The following is a 15,168-nucleotide window of genomic DNA, read 5'->3' on the forward strand; positions in this document are numbered from 1 at the left end:
ACAAACAAAAAACAAACAAACAAAAAAAACCTACCCAAAAACTTTTTTCTTAAAACTTCTAGTCTGTAGCTCAGCCCAACACCCATATACCAAATCTTCTAGGGATTGCCACTGATATTAGAAGACAAGTGACAGGAAATGCAATAAATAGGAGATGAATCAATAATTTAGCCTCATATAGAGTTTCTCAGGCCAGGAGTAAGCTCCTTTACAGAATTCCATAGAATTATTCTGCATTTGTATCTGCCTATACACTGCATTCAGATCACCTCAGAAAGTTCATCAGATCTAAACATGCACTGTAATTTTTACGAGCAAAACCAACCACCTGAGCTCCAGTTAACCTACTATTCTAAGAGATACTGGCAGTAGTGAGGACAGAATTCAGAAATTTGTACATTATTCATATCCTTCAGGATAACAGGAGTTATATGAGGACAGCACAAAGCACTCTCTATTAGTGGGAGTTGCTTACTTAGTAAGTACTAACAGATATCTTCATACTTATAAAACAGACCAAGTACTGAGCTAAAATAATGTTGGATTTAAAATTAAAATATAATTTTTAACCTATCTGAAGACAAAATGAAATGGCACAACTAACAAACATAGGGTAATTTTTTCTTTTGAATGCTGCTTGCCATAATAAACTGTGTGTGCAACACAATATATCTATTCTGCCCAAAAAGTTACCAAAAAAAAGTGATGATTGTACTATTTTTAAACATAATTTTCAGCTTCCCTAAGAGGTCCCCTGAAAACCTTCCAAAGGCTGCAAGTGGAGGCTGACTTCTGGTGCCACTTTGCTGCTTATAAACAGTGATGCAAATGCAGCATCATTTCAACAAACTCGTAAGCATTGGCAAGAACATGTTATCTGAGTTGTTTAACAGGTTTTTTTTAAAAACTTATAGTGGCTGTAGTGGGGCAGTCTTCCTCATATATCTACTTGTACTGTGTGACTATGTTCTTATTACTATCAATGGCATTTCTCCAAGGAAGAGGATGGTAAAATTCTCCATCAGAGTTTGGAGAGTTACATTACAACATTTATTTTTACTTTAAAGATGAACAAGCAGAGAAAAGTTTTCCACATGAGTGATTAAAAAAAGGCCTTTCTATATATTTTCCATATTCCACACATACTGAATCCAAAGATACAACGCAGAAAGAATTCTAATCAAGAAGTAAAAATATAGCACAAGTTTCACGCATGAAAGTTTTCAGGAAGCAGTGTGGAAGTCAGGAGTAACCATTTCACAAAAGTATTTTATCCTAAGATGAATTCAAATTTGTCTGTTCAGACTAGACTCCAACAGACTCAAAAGTACCCTCTTAAACTTCAGCCAGTGCTTTTCTCTGGCTGTTGATAATTCTTTTCCTTTGTGAGTAGAACATTTACAGACTTTAGTAAAATGAGGCCGGCACATTCTTGCAATTCCTTAAAAAAAAAAATAGTTTGACCTTGCTTTCTCATGTGCAAAAAACATGTTAAAGATCTTACTGCTACATTTTCAAATTCCAGGAAGTGTTGTAAAACAAAGATATAAATATGGATAGTGTGATGTGCTATTGACATTTGCAGGATCTGATTTTCCAGGGATACAAATAAACTCTGTCAGTTACTTCCAGTATGGCCCTCACAACAAGTAGAATGGCACAAATTAAGAAACAAACCTGCATTTGTATTGAATAAATAAACATATCTATTACCTGTCCCAAGCTCCCTGCTGTCCGTCCTAATGACAGGAGTACCTAATTCCCAACTCATCAACGCTGTGTGACTTTGGACAACCCACTGGTAAATGCACCACTGTACAAATCCAGAGCTCTGGATTAACATCTCCTCTCTTTTCATTCTGCTTTTGTGCTATGCTCTTGAATAAATACCATTTTAAGACCTTAGGTCTGTATGATATTGTACAAGAGAGAGAAAGAGAGCAGAGCCAAGGCTCCCAACAAATTCTGGGCACAACTATTTTGGGATAGGAAGGTGAGATGGGGGCACGTGCCACCCAAAACCAGCCACCATCAAACAGTTGTTACAGATCTCTTTATCTACAAGAGAGTCAAAGCATGGGGGTCTACTGGGGTCCATGCTAAGGAGAAAAAAACTTGGATTTCCCTCTTGGTTTTAAACCTCATATTTATGTACTGTGTTGGAAAAAGCACTGACACTCCTGCTGTGCGTTTTCCATATGACCATTAGTTAGAATTGCAGCAAGGCTGGTTACTTATGACACCTGAGATCCAATTATCCTGTCATTTGCATATGCACAGCACTTCATGACTTCACATGACTTCCACGAGAGCTGCACGTGCACCACTGATGAATAACTGAGTCCCTAACTCAGCTTCCATGAGCCACTTGTCAGAGGTGAGGCAAACCAGCACCGTGATGTAGGTATGGAATTTCAAGGCAAAAAGAAGCTAAACTTACGGACACACATTTCCCTGCTTTCATAAAATCCAGGGCAGCACTGGGATTTGCGCCTGTACATTGTTTTTTCACCATGTCTGTAGGCAGTACGGTAACTGATCCTAAAGAAAGGAACCAATGGTTGTTACACACAATTCACAGTTCAGAAACAAGACAGTATATTTTCTTACATATTTTAAAAAACACTGATGTGTCATAAGAAAAAAAAAAGGCTCAAAGAAGTCTTGATGTATCTGTGGCTGAGTTCAAGAGTCCAAGTGTCACCCCAACAAGCCTTATGCCTATCGGTGGCCAGCAAGTAGGAAAAGGATGGGGTGTTCTTCCCTTGTGATGGTTCATCTATGTGGGCACATTCCTCTGGGGAAAAATGCTCTTTTACAGCTGTCACCAGCTTTCAATTGTTCACCTCTTGCTTTTTTTCTGTAAGCACAAGAACTTTTCCTGTAACAGATCTTTTTGTTTCCTTCCAAGCAACATACACTTCCCCCAGAACATGACGTTGCAAGCAGCAAGGGCTCTCTCATGGCATTACTCAACGAATACACCTTGCAGAGTCTGGGGAATTTAATTTTGGGCACTGCACACTTTTTCCCAAGCTGTTTTTTTTCTGTTAGAACTCCACAGAATGATACACCCCAACCTGCTAGTAAAACATATGTGACACTGCTTCGACAAGCATTTTCCAGCAGACTCAGATCACAGCAGTTGGACAGGCTAGTCACTACAGCTAAACTGTCTCACACATCATGCTTGATTTTGACAGACATGAAATCTTAACAAATCTCTACAATATCAGTGGTTTGACAATATTAAGATTTATACATCACCTGTGTCGTGTGCACTTAAACCAGTTTAGGATGTCAGTACAACTGGTGTAGTAAATTTGATCAAAAGGATGTGGATATGACTCTTGCACTGTAACTGAGTAACTGGGGAGAGACGGAGAAAAGAGAGATCACTGAGCAAGTCCTTTGTAGTACAGTTTGATTTAATTAAATCTTTTACACAATCCTGGTATAGAATGGAATAAATATAACAAAATACTAATGTGCAGCAAAATCATACAGAAAGCTCACAAAGAAATATATATATGCAAAGAGTCACCATGTCTCCACTGTGTAGCATATTTGATGAAACTGTGCTACTAGACTTTCAAAGAAAAGTAATGTAAACCTAAATTTTTTAAAAAACTAAAACACCTGTATCTTGAATGAGCAGCAAATTGAAGTAGTATGTAGCACATTATCTCCTGTGGCAACTTTTATTAGTTAATTGGATACCTGGACAACTAGTTAAGGAGTCAGAAAATGAGGCTTCTTCTTTTATCGCTCTAAATAGAAAAACAGAAAACGGGCCTTTCTGAAAAATTTCTTTTAAAAACCGTCTCTGGCTATAGCAAAACATCCAGTATATTTAGATACTAATGATGTATATAATGACATATAATAACATAAATAAAGATGAATGATAGCACAGAAATACACCTGAGTAGTAATTACTGAAAAATGACATAACAATCATACCACCAAACGGTCTTTTCAGCAATGAGAAATTCGCAAATATTAAATGCAACACCTTATTTTGTTTACTGGCCAATTTTTAACAGAGAAACTCCCACACCACAACACCACCACCCCCCCACGCTGAAATACTTTACTGAAATGCTATTATGATTTTCTGCCAAAATATACAACTATACAGTGTCCTAGAAATAAATCTATTCTCTGTAAGTCCAGAGCCTCTAAAGCTGTCAGTAGGGCAAAAGGAACAGAGCTCTGTTGCAAAAGGGGAAAATATTGAATCATCTCAAAAAACTCTTCAGGAGGCTGTTTATGCTGGCAGTCAGTCCCTGATTGCGCAAAGGAGTTGGAAAACAGAGGAATGCGTGGCGAGTTCCTCCAGTAGGGCTGATTCCCAGGACCAACCAAAACACTCTGTAGCCCACCCAGCTTTCACTCACTTCCACCCACACCCTCTTTGACCTCTTAGCACCCACTGCAGAGTAACAGCCACAGCCTCCTTTTCCTGCTGTCATCACTACACTGAGGGAAAGCACAGCCAGGCCCACTTCAACTGCCCAGAACCTACTCCCTGTTTTTCCTCAAGCAGGCCTAATCCATCCAGCTGTTGCAGTCCAACAAAATATCAGTGGGATGCTGACGCTTGCCTGAGGCTCTGTGCTCTTTGTTAAAGGCACGACAGGCTCTGCCCCTTGTCGCTTTGATCGCAGTTCATTTGTAAAGACCATTTTAGTACTAACTGGGATAGATTTATTTAAAGCATACAGGACTGCCAGTGACAGTGGCAGTACAAGAGCTTGTATCTGGGGCTTTATTTTTTCATACGTATGTACCTTTGTTGCCTGCTCTGGGCAACAGCATGAATGTTTCGGTAAGTTTACTTGGAATTCCTCCCTATTTTTGAGGCACAGCAGAAGAAGGAAAAAAGTTCATGCTTTTTCATCAGCATGCTTGCTAACATACATTTTTAGATATATTTTTCTTTCTGCAGACTTTGGTTAGCTTGTTTTAAGATACAGTATGCAATGTTAATAGTTATATTTCAGGTTTTTATCCATTTTGCTTTCACTTCATTGTAGCTTCCCTTAAAACCACTTTTACCTACAAAACTGTAAATGAAGTATAAGCAATCTAGAACAGTGTCCAGTGACACTGTAGACACATGCCTTATTACTCTAAACAGGTTTTTAGGATGGTGACTTCATATACATATTCCTCTACAAATTTTACACAACAGTTGAGGCAGAGATACCAAATGCTTCACATGAACCTCATGTGAAGGTTCCTGAAAGAAGTCCTTAAGTGATTTTTTTCTTTTTTTTTTTTCAATAGACTCTATACAAAAGATATATACAAGTTTCAATTTTCTTTGTAAAGATTCAGCCAAAATAATCAAAAATAAATGTACAGTGGCTTAGCAGCACTCCCCACAATTAAACACAGTTTACCTTAAGTGCAGGAAACACTGATGTCATCAAGTGAACTGTGAAAATCAGACTGTCTCATGGACCATCTGAGCAATCATGGGCATAACAATAATAATGAGACCCTAAGTCTTGGTTTCATTATTATAACCTTTACACAAGAAAAGAAGTTTAGCAGATGCTTGAGGCTCAATCTCTCCTACACACTGTGGCATTCTTGTAAATTAATGTGAAACTGTGTGAACAAAGGAGCCAACTACATTGATGGGATTTCATTTTGTATGTTATACATTCTGAACCTCATAAAAATAATTAAACTACAAACCTTAATTCATATGCTATGAATGCTGAATAGGAAAGAATCAGCATAATCAAAACTGGCCAAATTCCTATATGGTTAATTGTATTTTGCATATGTAAAAGCTTCTTTTCACTTCAGTAGGAAAAAGCTATTTTTATTCACTTCTTGTATCCAGATGGTTGTGTAACATTGCTGGTATCACTGGAGCGTTTTTTGCATCCTAACCCCTACTGCAAATACAACTGCGTTTCAGCCAAGTGTGAAACAGTCTTTTCCTTATCCATAAACTTACCTTGCCCATTCAGTAAAGTGAATTTTTTTCACTCATTCTGTAATTCAACTAACAGCTTTAAATAGTCTGAAGTGTGCCAAGTAAACCAAAGCAAAACTATTACATCAGAATTTGTGTCAGTTATCTTCCAGAAGAAAATATTACCTTTCCCAGTGGCTACACACATTAGGATCTTCCAGGTTCAAAGATAAGGTTGGATCCATCCAGTGGTACAGGAGTATGACCGGAAAGCCAAAAAAGGAGTTCAAATGAAGAACCATCTTTCCAAAAAGATGACTGTAAGAAAAAATGCCAAAACATTAACTAATCAGTGAAAGAACAGGAAGAACGGGAAGAAATGCCTTTCATCTACATGGTTAACAGACAGCCTCACACATAACATAACATAATAATCTTAAATATTAACCTAACACTTTAGGTTAACTAAGCAAATTATTTAAATTGGCATACTGAAACAGTCTTAATCCAACTGACTGTTAATCCACAAATGCCAGAATAAATGCTATTAATAGATAATTTGTAATTTCTGTTTCAGTGAACATTTAATCTTATTTCCTAACTTACACTCAAATTGTGACTACAAAAATTACAGAAAAAAAAGAGATCATTGAGTGTAATCTGTAGTATAATGAGAAAAAAATTCTAATACATATGTTTGGTTTAGTATAAATATTTTTTATAAACTAAACTAATCAGAAATAGAAATTTCTTACTTTAAGTATTATGGAACAGAATAAAGCGAACCACACCTATAACTAGTTTAAGAGAAAAAAGTCCACAGGGCCACGAAAGGAAAAAAAAAAAAAAAGGGATGTGAAATAGTCTTAGTTTACCATACCCTTCTCAGAAGTCAACCTAAAAAAGCTCACAACAAGAAACTATTATATTTAAGATATCTGAGGATACAGAGATGAACCTATTTTGCTAAATCCTTCTTGAAAAATGAGGGCTGCTGAAAGACATTTCATGGTCTGTAACTGTTTTTCTGCATGCAGGGAAGTAGTCAATGTACAGTTATTTAAAAAGCAGTTGTATTTTCAGCTAATAATTCCAGTGAAGTTGTGATTTCATTGAAAACAGTCACTCTGATTAACCAGACTGTAAATGTTTTTTCCTTTCATTCTCAACTTCAGCAACTTTCCTTTTGCAGGATACATTTAACAAAATTTAAAATAAAAAAAAATAGTAATTTGCATGAACCCTCTAGTGTAAAACTTGATTGCATTCCAAATCTTGTGCTTGATTATTAAGAAAAATCAGTACAGCTGATTAGCATTGCTAAAGTGTTTCTATTAGCAATAAAATATGCAAATCACTCATTTAACTCATGCTGTCTACAGTTCACACTAAGAAAAACTGTTCAGGAGATTCACTTTTCATATCATATACTGCTCAAATTATCTCACATACTATACATGAGTATTTTCACTATCTACGTGTACCTAGGATCTGTAGTTCAAGTACTGAAAACGCTCATATTGGAGAATGCCATGTGTGTGTAAATTAGTGATTAGTAGATATATGAGACAAAAAAAACCCTCTCTTGCTAGAAGAGAAAGCTTCTTGACCTACAGCACCAGATTTTTCTTCCACTGAAGTATGCAACTGAACACTAACATCTTATTGCCTGTTAGCATTTTCTACAGCATTTGAGGAAAAACTTTTGTTGAAAAAGCTGCATCTTTACTCACATTTTGGTCAGGAATTTTCAAGGCAGGTCTTGTCTGTTTAGCTCAGAGTCTTCTCTGCTTCCCTCAAATTTAGTGCAGGCCCATGATTTAAAAATGTTAACAAGAAAGCAGTGCAGCTGCATGAAGCAACTATAGAGTAGCCCCCTAAGTTTCTGTAACCTAATTAAGGAGATGTAACTCATTATATGTTTTTTATATAAAAGGAAGATAATCAATAAGTCATATTAAAAATTAACCTGATAGGCATATTATAATTACTAACAAGCATATTTTAAAATGGTGTACTAGGTGTACAAAATATGGTCTCATGAACTACAGGCACTCCCCTAAAATACATTTAAATGTGAGCAACTACATAAACAACATTTGTCTTACTGGTAAGCAGATGAAATATCCTGTATGTGCACCACATAAGCACAGCCAGCTAACTATTACTACCTATCATCTGAGATTTGTAGGCACTTTCTGTGCCACTACCAACTGTGTTGACAGTTTTGCTTGTGTTTGGGTTTTTTTGCTATATAGAGTTCAGGATCAAAACCAGGAAAAGAACAGATAACTGAAAAAGGCAAACAAATGCTTCCCTTCTATGAGGTGAAAATTGAGACATGACTACAAATTAATTTCTCCACACACCCAGAGCAGAGGCACAAGCAAAACTGAGAGAATGCAGCTCTTGTAACAAAAACCCATCCATACAAGTGACAAAGGGAGAGCAGAGAAGGGTACAATGTTAAATAATGTAAAAGAAGTGAAGGTTACTCAAGGCTGCAAATAAATATTTTTTGGTCAGCAAAATCAAGTCCTGCCAGTGAATTAACCAGGATTAGAACTGCATGAGCAAGAGAGAATAGTAGGATACAGTTGCTAGCATGACATAATGGACCCAAGACCAAGGGAAATGCTGATGCAGCTTTCTCATTACTGTTGCAAAAGCATTTTTACCACTGAAACAAGAAAAATGGAGCAGGAACATGCCGTTTAATTAGAAGATGAACTTCAGAACAGTTAGAGCCTTTCATAGCCTCTTATAGTATCTCTGAGGTTTTACAACCCTCATTTCTGCCCTTCTGGAGTGATATGGTACAGGGATGTCAAATCCTTCTCTGGGCTGTAAACCCAAGGGCTGATCTTAATTGCATTTACATTGCATTAAACTGTGCATACGGCAAGTATTATTGTAAAAATATCTTCCCTCTGTCCACCATAGTTTTCATCAGCTTTCAGACTGAATTGTAAATCACACTTGTCTTGCTGCAGAGTCCCTTCCTGGTGCTTTTGCCTTCCCACTCTCCAGAGCACAACAAAGGCCACACCCCCATCCCTGATTTAGGGACTGCTACCTGTAACTGAAAATTATGGCTCCAGATGAGATAAAGAGGTTTCTAAATATTTTTTTAGTGAAGAACTCTTTGGTCTTTTACTTCTTATGTAGTCTTTTTCATAACATTATACTGTCTTCACTCCTGAGGTTCAGCTCCTCTAGAAGGGGCACAATTTCTTTATAAAAACATCTCTTATACTACCAATGTTAGGGAAAGCAAAATTTGAATCTGACCTAATCTTGTCAATGATGATTAATCCTGTGTTAACTTCAGAGAAAAAAAGGAAAGCAAACCCAACCCCCCAACTGATTGCTTTTATCGATTACATTAGAGAATTAATGGGTGAGGAGCAGTAGGCGTTTTCCCTTCAGAAATCTGTAAATCAGTTTGATGCTTTGTCACATAAAATCTCACTCATAAAGCAAATACAAACTAACCTGAATAGGAGCATTATCACAAAGACCCCAGACTGGCGGAAGATGTACAATCACAGCAAATTTAAACTGATTTTCTCAAATTGGACCCTAGATAAAGGCCCAGAGTTGAGTTAATATCTAAGATGCAAAGTAAAACAGGCTGACCCATTTGAAGAGTCCGAAGGTGTTTAAGATGGGACTAAACACATTAAATGGGAAAAAGAATTCATTTAGACTCGTACCTAGAGAATAACCAAATCAAAGGCTGTACCAGAACAAATCTTCTTGATGACGACAGATACGCTGCTACTCTTTTCAAGTGCCATCTTTTAAAGAAAAATATATCACTAATAAATTGCCATTTTTCTTAATAGTTAGATTTTTTTTTATTTTATTTTTCAGTCTCTTAATTAGCAGAGCTTCCTAGGAAAATGAAGTTTATGTAATCACAATGTTTGCCTATGTTCTGACCTCAGGTCCAGTAATTTCCAAATCCACTTGTCATTTAAACTGGAAGTAACGGAATTGAAGAAGTCTTGAATTGTAAAGTTCCAGAGAATAGTGATAATGCACAAATCTGGAGGAGACCAGACTTTATTTGCCCATAAGTCTTGGAATTACCAGTTTTGAAAGCTGCAGCATCAAAATCCTTTAAGTAATGTTGCCATTTCACAGACTGTGTATCTCTACCATTACTTCTAAATATAAATGCAGTAATACATGATCTGATCTTAATAACAGAAAACACCTGTAAAACTGTATTAAAAGTGTCAACTGGAGTAAATTTTGGAGTTTCTGGCCTCTTGAAATGCAACTCTTCTTGGCCCACCAACTTCACTCACTGCCATACAACTCCTACCATTCAGTGAGAGCTTCTGTAGCTGCTAAGCTGGCAGGGTGATACATCCATTTATCAGTCCTCTTCTCCCTCAAATCAGTATTAAAAAGAGGAGGGAAAGACAGTTTAGTGGAAGTCAAGTTTGCACAAGGCAAGGAGGCATGGTAAAGACAAATGCCATCGTGCCAGATACTTTGCAAATGGACTCATTATTATTCCTCAGAGGAACGCTGCAAAACCTTCCAAACATGGGGTCACTTCACTGTAGTTGTCATTGTATACTAAATTAGAGCCCTTTCACTTTAAAATATTTTATTTTTAATTTTTTTTCAGGCAGATAACAAGTACAAGTCTTGAATGTACAAATGGGATCACTAAGCTTACCCTTAGCACATGGGACTGCGTATTTGAAGATTATTCCCATGGGAAGTTAATGGGATGAACTGTTTAAAAAAATCTTCTAGCTAAATATGCTGCCTGGTTGTTTTCCACCCAGACAAAAAGTTATCGAATAAAGACAGTTAAAGCTGTCTAGAATTCAATCCACATTATCTGAAAAGCACTTTGAAAAGATAAAGTGGCACCTTTTATAAGATGCTCTAGGTGAAACATACAAAACTATGTCAGGTCCATACCTAGATAGCACGTCTCAGCCCTGGGCATCTTTCCCAGAGCGGCTGTTGAGAGTTAACAGTCAGTTCTCAGTAATGAAAGTAAATAGCATATAACTTAATAGAGGTTATATGGTATAGGCTGGAGACAAAAATCATATCTACATAGACAGACTTCTTTTTTCTCCCTCTTCCCCTTTTTTCAAATCAAATAATGTACTCCTTACTGGACCATCTGTTTGTATATTAATCCCAGGTCTATTTTAAAAGTACAAGTGAAGACTAAAAGACTAAGTAAAAATGGCTGGATGCATATATTTAAGGAGAGTTACTTCTCAACCTAGATATTAGCAGCATATATGAAAGCTGTGTTAAGTTAAAGACTAACATGATAAGAAACCTGCATCAAATCTTTGCCACAGTCCCTTAGGGAAACAGCATCACCAGACTTTTAATATTTCACATTTTTTTTCTAATAGGAATCATAAGAAACGACATTGCACTCATGGATGTAACTGTGAAAACTTTGTGGTTGTTGACAATTTGCCTGGGACAATCCTGGGGTTGCCTAAATACACCAGTGCCTGGTTCCACCACTGTGGAAATTCTCATTCATAGTTTTTACCGTCTCTTAACCAAAGCTTCTGTAGCTCCTCTTTCTCTGTTATCAGCCTTACAGACACTGTGTCACTTCCAGTTTATTGCCAGGATATAAAGAAGTACAATCAAAGCACTCACACGCACAATTCCTTTAGCTTCCTGTGCAATTTAGGATCAGTTTCAAACGTACCCACCTTCCTTTAAAAGTCTTTGTTTTTTGTTTCCCTCTCTTCAAAGCCCATCTCTGTCTCTTTCCCTTTCCCATTACATTTTCCACATACGTTTTCATCATACAGCGGATTCTTTCCTTTCTCAGACACAACTTCTGTTATCACTGGCAAAATTCTTCGGTCTGTATATCCCTACACTTGTTGCAGCCTCTCATTCCCTTTCATTGTGAAAATCAGAGATATGAATTCCTGCATTTGTTTAAAACTTCTAGTTGCTAACAAGATGCTATAATTTGTGAAAAATATTTGTTGGCAACTCTGCTTCAGTACCTTTGTCTTTGTAAATCATCCAGTGAAATGTCCATTTGCATACAACACCCTACAGAAAATAAAGTTGTCATTCCAGTTAGCTTCTGTTTTTATGATGTATACAGAGCATTACACTCCTCTAAAACTTTATCACAATACTTTATTACAAACTTCAATTTCCAAATTATCTGTTTTTTTAAAAAAAAGTTAATTAACTTTGATGCCATTTCACTTTATAGCTTCTGAACATTTCAATGCATTACTTATCAGTTTTTCCACCTCCAGCAATCAAAGCATCTACAACTCACAGCACAAGCCTCACACACCACTGCCACCACCCCCTCAACCTATGAAGTAAATTCTTGGAGAAGAATGGGGAACCTGGAAGTGTTTCTTCTGACAGTTCATTCATTCACTTCTATCTTTTATTTTGGTTATTTGCAAAGGTTGGAATGGATTCTCCTGCACTGAATACTCCTGATTCTCCTGAATGAATACTCCCGCATTCCTTACTCAAAGGGGAAAATGGAAGAACATAATGCAAAACTGAAAGCGATGGGTTAATTCTAGTTTTTTACCCAATTCACAGTTAAAGGGACAAATCCTGTTCCACTGAAGTCAGAGGGAACTCTGCCCTGAAGAACTTTCATTGAGATTACAACACAAATATGGTGAGGCCATCACATATCCTTGTATATGTGAGCCTTCTCACAACTTTTTCTTCATAGCTTGTTTGATTTGCACTGTTCCTTGACATTACAGGGAAACATAATCCCACCATAATCTACAGACTCGCAGACTCATGGAACAGTTGGGGTTGGAAGGGACTTTAAACATCATCAAGTTCCAGCCTCCTGCCACGGGCAGGGACATCTTCCACTATGAACAACAGATTAAGGAGTAGCTGAACAAATTTAAAACCATGCTTGGAGGTGTAGAATTTCAGTGCTTAGTCTCCCTCTCTATCACCAGAGGAAATAAAACATTCATAGGGAGAAGTTCAACCCTCCAGGTGCTAGTGGTGTTTGCAGGTTTTCTGCACACTAGGGCATATTTATACATGTAGGTAAACAGACACAGGCTGATTTAATATACTCCTAGATAAATAGTTGAAGCTGTAGGACAAGATGCTGTGCTTTAGTGAATAAATGAGACTTACAAGAAATAAAACTCCTATCAATGCTCGTGATGGGCAGCAAAAAGCCAAGTTCTTTCCAATGCTGACAAAGTAAACAGCTTGTATTTTATGCATGAAACCACTGTGATACTAAAACAGTGATTTCATATCAAACATTCTGGTTCTAATTTACATCAGTTTCAGTTTTCTCTTACCATAATTTCTTCAACACCTCAAATCATTAAATTCTTCAATAATTTTTTTTAATGATGAATTGGGGACTCTTAAAAAAGAGTGCTCAGTACCTCAGTAAAAGAAGCTAATGAAGGCAAATGCCTCACAAGCTCTAACAATCAGAAGATAAATTTTTTGGTTGCAATTAATACCATTTCCCAAGAAAATTTCTCTTATTTTAATATGTTAATTTAATTTGGTTACAGCTTATCTGAAACCTTTTAAATGTCTGCTGCTGATTTCAGCTGAAGGCAATGTAATTTAAGCTCATAAGAATCAAGATCACATTTTTATTAACTTGAGCACAAGGCCCTAAATCCCAGAAAATGTTATCCTTCAGGACACATGTTGACTTCTTTATACGTGTACTTCTTTCCAGTATGTAAAAGGACAGTAGTAGTACATATCTGTCATAACAAAAATGGTCTATTCATAGAGCTGTCTGACAAAGCACCTTTAGTAACAAGGTACCCTATTCAGAGATCTAATTTTTGCAGACATTTGTATGCCAAATTAAAAAAATCTCTATGATGGTGGGTTTAATGAGGTACTCTGTTATTCTCTGTAATAAAACTTAAAAAAGAGAGACAGAATTCTTCAGCTTAATTGCCACATCTGTTAGGAGGCACTTACTGTGATTGACTGGAGTGTATGTGTCAGAGACTGTGCCAGAAAACAGGCAAACTTTGTAGGGAGACTTACAGCCCAACTGGCACTGGCAGCATCTCTGTTACAACTTCTGCTGCCTCTCAGCAAAAACTGCAGAAGCATTGGCTTTGGTTCAGTCATTCATTAAAAATAAAAATAAGTATTGCAAGTTGCGCATGGGTGGGGGTTAAGATAAATTAAAAGCAATCACTATTTTCAGAAGGAAACATGGTGATCATCTGAATGTGTGAATGTCTCATCGCTCATTAATGGTCAACAGTCATGAGCAACTCAGAGTTTGGAAACTGCATGACATGAAATTTCACATTCAGCAGTACATCTGCTGCTCTGTTTTGCTACCAAATGAACAAATGGATGAGAGGACAGTGAAAAATGGTAAAGCATTTGCAGAGGGACTAGGAAGCACGGAGAGGGAGCTTCTGGGAAGAGCAAAACCAGAATGGACACTCTCCTCTGAAGTGCATGCAAATTTGGGATGAAACCTGAACTCACTCACAAAACTGCTTGTCGCCTCTGATATTCAGAGACCATGATACCTGGTGAAAACTCCAGGTATCTTGAGCTGGCCAGTAACTGCTGTTACACTGGATTTTTGACCAGCTGATCTTCTTTTGGCTCTAAAACCCAAACTCTTAGCATCTACCGTCCTGACCTAGCAAAATGACTCATGACTTTGAGCTTACACACATTTTCTCCCTCAAATAACTTTTTTCAAATTTCACACAGGCTTTCTACTAAGAGCACAGAAACTTATGTTGCTATTGTCAACACGGAAGACAGACAGGCCAGCTGCAATATTGCTTGAAACCATACTTTTCATCCATTTCATCCAGCAAGGAACAAGGGATTATCTGGCCTTTCTTTTACCAATTTTTCTGTGCTGTTCTAGAGAGTGCAAAGAAAGGTAAGAATGTGTGGAAGAGCAATGAAAACTGTACCAGTATCCACTGCATCTGCTCCTGGAAGGCAGAGGGATGCCTTTGTGCTGGAACCTAAAGCAAAGCTGTCTACCACAGGCTGGAGTAAGTCTTGGGTGCTTCGCCTGACCCAACCTATCAGCTGCCCACTGAACTAATCCATGTATAAATCTTTCTTCTCTCTGGAGGGCAGATTGGGACACTCCAATTGCCTCCCTCCAGGACAGCAAGAGACTGTTTTCTGGAAGGAGTCTGCTGCGATGGGTGAGATGAGCCAGGGCAGATGCTCTATAT

At 37.4% G+C, this 15,168-nt stretch overlaps 1 protein-coding gene across 1 annotated transcript in view; it reads right to left on the reverse strand.

Annotated features, from left to right (window-relative positions):
* Nucleotides 1–15,168, reverse strand: part of MEGF10 (multiple EGF like domains 10) — an 81,805-nt gene that overhangs the window by 57,316 nt on the left and 9,321 nt on the right. Inside the window, exons 2-4 of the mRNA XM_027882986.1 lie at nucleotides 6,122–6,253; nucleotides 3,268–3,369; nucleotides 2,441–2,541 (exon numbers count right to left, since the gene is read on the reverse strand). Of these exons, the coding sequence (XP_027738787.1) occupies nucleotides 2,441–2,541; nucleotides 3,268–3,369; nucleotides 6,122–6,237 (319 nt within the window). The 5' untranslated portion in view covers nucleotides 6,238–6,253. The remainder of the gene's footprint in view (nucleotides 1–2,440; nucleotides 2,542–3,267; nucleotides 3,370–6,121; nucleotides 6,254–15,168) is intronic.

Source organism: Empidonax traillii, unplaced genomic scaffold, assembly GCF_003031625.1.
Source record: "Empidonax traillii isolate 1590-97213 ecotype Southwest subspecies unplaced genomic scaffold, ASM303162v1 scaffold116:size1738432, whole genome shotgun sequence".
In the NCBI taxonomy this organism is placed as follows: Eukaryota; Metazoa; Chordata; class Aves; order Passeriformes; family Tyrannidae; genus Empidonax; species Empidonax traillii.